This window comes from Engraulis encrasicolus, chromosome 21 (assembly GCF_034702125.1).
Source record: "Engraulis encrasicolus isolate BLACKSEA-1 chromosome 21, IST_EnEncr_1.0, whole genome shotgun sequence".
In the NCBI taxonomy this organism is placed as follows: domain Eukaryota; kingdom Metazoa; phylum Chordata; class Actinopteri; order Clupeiformes; family Engraulidae; genus Engraulis; species Engraulis encrasicolus.
In genome coordinates, this window is record NC_085877.1 from 38798478 (window position 1) to 38803518 (window position 5041).

At 45.5% G+C, this 5041-nt stretch overlaps 1 protein-coding gene across 1 annotated transcript in view; it reads left to right on the forward strand.

Moving 5' to 3' along the window:
• The first annotated feature begins 1895 nt into the window (after positions 1–1895).
• Positions 1896–5041, forward strand: part of tnfsf10l (TNF superfamily member 10, like) — an 88351-nt gene continuing 85205 nt past the window's right edge. Inside the window, exon 1 of the mRNA XM_063186672.1 lies at positions 1896–2328. Within this exon, the coding sequence (XP_063042742.1) occupies positions 2122–2328 (207 nt within the window). The 5' untranslated portion in view covers positions 1896–2121. The remainder of the gene's footprint in view (positions 2329–5041) is intronic.

Genomic DNA, 5041 nt, shown 5'->3' on the forward strand with positions numbered 1-5041 from the left:
CGGCCAGGCAGACTCCGTTTGGAGGGGTAAGGGGTAGGGGTAAGGGGTGAATTGAGATTGGGCCTCACTGGTGGGCCCCGCTCCCTCATGGGCCCATATTTTCAGAAATGTTTTGTTTTTTTGTACATTTCTGAAAATAGGGCCTATGAGGGTGCAGGGCCCACTGGGGAATGCCCGCTATGCCAGGTGGCCAGTCCAGCCCTACGCTCTGCTAACCAACCAAAACAGAGGGAAATAGAGATGTTTGGGTTCTAATCACTTTAAGGTGGATTCTGTTTTTCCAAACCCAGACCACAATTTACAGTAAACCGGGATGTTTGCCATATTTAAAACACAAAAAAACACTTTTGGTTAGTCATTCATCATCACGTTCAAATGTCCTTGATTATTTCGTTGATATCAACACTTAAGTTGGGCTGTTCATCTGAAAGACAAAGATAAGAAAAACACACAGAGATTAGGCCCTGGCACTCTTCCCCATCTTTGGTTAGGACAATTTTACTGTCGTGTACACATGTCTTGCACACATTTTATGCATAGGAGAGGTGACCATTGGCCCTGCGCGTATATCCGCATGTGCCTGGCCTTCTTTAGTTAGGTCAATTTTAATGTCGTGTACACATATCTTGCACATATTTTATGCATGCAAGAAGTAGCAGTGACCACCACTGGCCCTGCGCGTATCCAAATGTGCCTGGCCATCTTTTGTTAGGTCAATTTTAATGTCGTGTACACATATCTTGCACATATTTCATGCATGCAAGAAGTAGCAGTGACCACCACTGGCCCTGCGCGTAAATCCCTGTGTGCTTGATTTTTTTGGTACATAGGCTTACGCTTGTCAATACGGACATATATTGTGAAATTAAATACGTTCCCAGAGCTGCAGTGACACAACGTGGTTTCATACTTTATGACATCTCGAACGGTATAGCTTGATAAATACTTCCATCTGTTGCGAGCGTCTGACAATGGGAGAATTTACGCGCTCTTGTGGCGCAAGACGCACCACAAACGAACTTTCAACTCGACTGAGTTCTTCTGGCAGATTACCTGGGTGTGGGGTCTAGTACGTCTCTCCAACATGTCTCAATCACGCTATGGAACAGCTAAGGAATGTTTAACTACAGGTATCAGGTAGACCAATAAAGCAGCCGATTGCCTCCAAGGCATCCAACCCAAATGACTTGAAAAAAGGCAATCTTCGCCAGGGGGAGTCGTGCACTTGTTTCATATAACTGACTTGTATTTTAAACCGGATCTGTTAAAAACAATGTGTTGATGCAAGTGTGAAACTAGGCCAGTTCGAACTCTACTGCAGCATTCCAAGATGTGCATGTGAATTTGAGTATGTTAGCTACATGGTTAAGGGCTGTGAAGGTGGTTTGAATTACAATGATCTAACCGCTGCTCTCTTCGCTGGGGGCCAGAGCGGGCCATACAAATAAGTGCCTATTCATGTGCTTTCACACACAAAGGTGTAAACCCTACCTGTGAAGGACAGCCGCATACATTATTCAAGTAGGCCCATAACCCAAGTTATTACCATGAAAACAGTTTTAGTATTTAGGTCATTCGACCATATCTTCTGTATGCTTTAGGATGACCAATTTGGTCACATTCGCATGCGTATGAACACAACCCAATTATTAATGCGATAAAGTATCCCTAATACACTTACAATGCAGTGGCCAAAATAATAATGTAATACTACGCCAGACAGATATTAGCTAGCAAATCTTCAACGAAACGCACCGTCCCATAAACTCCAGTTTATGGCATCGCCAGCACGGAAGGCCAGTGGGTGACGAAAAGGTTAACGCATCACCCCCGCCCTCGGGAGGAGGCTGAGATGAAACTTCACCCTGCTCTGCTCCAGTCTCGGCTTGGCTCGTCGTCACAGCATATAATTTCTCATTGCGCAGCGGCTGCCCGGCCAAGAAACACGGAACACACGGCCCTCCCTCCCACGCCTCTCTCGCCATGAAGTTAATTCACAGCGGTGCGCAGCAGCGGAGGACGCAGTTTTGATTTGTTTGACTCATCCCACGCCGCCACCGCAAGCTTTGTTTGTCGCTGCGCTGTGCGTCGAGTGTTTAAAAGCGAAGAGACAGGAATGCCATGGCCACTCAGAACAACCAGGATTACTACCGATCAGTCAGCAGCGAGTCCACAACCTACATGATGGTTCCAGCCAACAGCACCAGCAGCAACCGACGGGACGCTCCGTCAAAGTTATGGATAGCGATGGTGGTCATCGTGGTGGTGGTGCTTCAGATAGCCTCCACCACAGGACTGTTCGTCTACCTTAACATGTCGCTATCTCAGGTAGGTGTGGATAAGAAAATCACTTTTTTGCTGAGTTTTCCTGGGGGGAAAGTTTCGTGTTTTTTCTTGAAAGCCGAGACGGCGAGAATGCGATGGCATGCAGTTACTTGATCTAGACAAACCAACAGAGTCTAACTCCGTTTAGCTGTGTAAATAACGTGCACATTCCCTGTGAAATGTTTATTTTGGTTGTCAGTAGAAAGTCAGAGAAGTTTCTTACTTCTCGAAGAAGTCTATGGCATTGCTATTCAGTCTTTATTAACAGCTCATAAACACACTAGCTCTGAAGCGCAACAGGGTTTTACAATAGGCAACTTCTAAAAAACATGTCTGCTTTCCATACTTATCATTGCACTGCCTCGAATCTCAAGAAAACAGTTACGAATTGTATGTTGCTCCCTAGAAAAGGAGGCGGTGTCCGCCTGAAGTTAATCTCGTCCACAGAGCTGTCTCTTCAGCATAATGTCTCTCTTCTTTGGTGTCATGGTCAATTTGAGATGTTTCTAGGCCGTCTCAATGCAACCGCTTTTTCGTAGCCTATACCCTGCCTTCGAGGAAAGAATGGAGGCAACAGGTTCCTCGGTGATAATGAAAACCATAACCTTGCGTAAATTAAATGTTAAGCCTTTGCAGCAACCCTATACCCCGCTGTGTCCATGATGAGTGCGGGTCGTGACCGTGTCAAAAAAGGGGTTTGGGTCCCGTCACCTGTTGTTGTGAGCGTGAACGCCAGACGCATCATTCAATTTGACAGGGAATTTTCGGTCTTTCACAAGGAATCTTTTCCCAGTGACTTGAGATTCTCCTGTGATGAAAAGAAACGCAGTGGATGTTTCCACCATATATCATTTTTTGTTTTTGATATGAAACAGGCTGCAGGTCTGTCCTTGCCAGGTTTGCTTTGGTTACAACGCTGCATGCATCCATTATCAGGATTGGAGACATGCGCGCCGCGCAAAGGCTCCTGGAGATAGATGAGCAATTTTGGAATTTTATTGACAGTTAGTCTGCTTCCCTTTCAAGGCATTGAATTATAGGATGATATCTGCAGATGGATGTTTTGACATCTGCTGCGCAGGAGGTGCGTCAAAGACAATGAGAGTGCAAGCCTCTGAATAACTTTGTGCTGGTGAGGATGGAGTCTTCTTTGAAACTACAGGCTATGGCAAAGGCTGCATGTATTGGTTAGTAATATGATGTATTTATTTGTGTGGTTAGTAGCCTAAATGTATTTGTACAATGTAAAAAAATAGAGTTAATTGAAGATCTAGAGAGTCGGTTTATTCTAGTGTCTATTAGGTCACAGAGGCGGCTACTCTCTAAGTGTTGGATTAATTAAGTGTTAATTAACACTGTATTTGTTTTACTGTGTAGTTTCATGTGAATTGCACGTCAAAATTCAGCAACATTACCTGTGGACTGTAGCCTATTGGTAGTGGACGGCTGAAATGTTCTTTGGTCAAAAAGGAGGTCCCCAATAGAAGAGGTCTGGGTACTGCGCCGCCGTGGAAGACGTTTTGGCCAGTTGAAAATGTAACCAAAGTAGCCAGACATGCCCAGGCATTGCCCCGCGCGCCGAGCGTGTAGTACCCCCACACGTGTGCGTGTCTCCATCAGACAGACACGCGCTCAATTCCACGGAGAGCAGATGCGGTGTGCGGTGTCACGTCCCTGGATACCCATTCTGAGCGGGGAATAATAACGCAAGTTCGACGAAGAGAAGCGCACAATCAGCGTTTCTCTCTCTCTCTCTCTCTCTCTCTCCCGAAGAGCGACGCTATTGTTCGCCCTGGGTACTCCCCGGAGAGAATCAAAGTCAGTCAGCCAGGCAAGTCATTAGTTCGTGTCAACAAAGAACTCAATACAGGTTGGTCGGACAATGCGAGTCTTTTTTTTTTTTTTTTTTGATAAAATGAACTCTGTTGAACACGTGCCCGGCCCGGCCCGGCGCGCTGGTGCTCTGGTGCGCTTTCGACATTGCCTAGCTCTGTCCAGAACTGACCTATTTATGTCGATCATACAACAACACAAACGCAGGCTGTTTAAAATCCCAGCCCAAACCGGCAAGCATTCTGGTTCTCTTGATTGTGTGTGTGTGTGTGTGTGTGTGTGTGTGTGTGTGTGTGTGTGTGTGTGTGTGTGTGTGTGTGTGTGTGTGTGTGTGTGTGTGTGTGTGTGTGTGTGTGTGTGTGTGTGTGTGTGTGTGTTGGACAGGATAAGAATGCGTACTGTATGTGTGATTAAAAACGGGAAGAGAGCGCAAGCCTGAGAGGGAAAGACTGTCGGGACAAGTTGAAGAGTGAGATTAATGAAATGAATGAAAATAGATAGATAGATAGATAGATAGATAGATAGATAGATAGATAGATAGATAGATAGATAGATAGATAGATAGATAGATAGATAGATAGATAGATAGATAGATAGATTTCTTAGTCTCTAAAAAAGTGTGCAGATGTGGATGATGAGGAAGGAATGAGAGAGAAAAAGGGAAAAAAGAGAAATTAAGACGCTCCAGACTAGGTAAGCCATGCAGGGATTGGCACTATAAGCAGTTAAGAGGAGCAACATTTTGAGAAAGACGGGAGCTGTGGTCAGAGGCGCATCTTGTCACAAGGCAAGGCAGGCAGCCGCTTGGGGCCCCCAAGCCTGTAGATGGTGAGTAACGGCTAAGAGTAAACTGCAGTAGGCCTAGTGGTGATTTGTTGCAAAT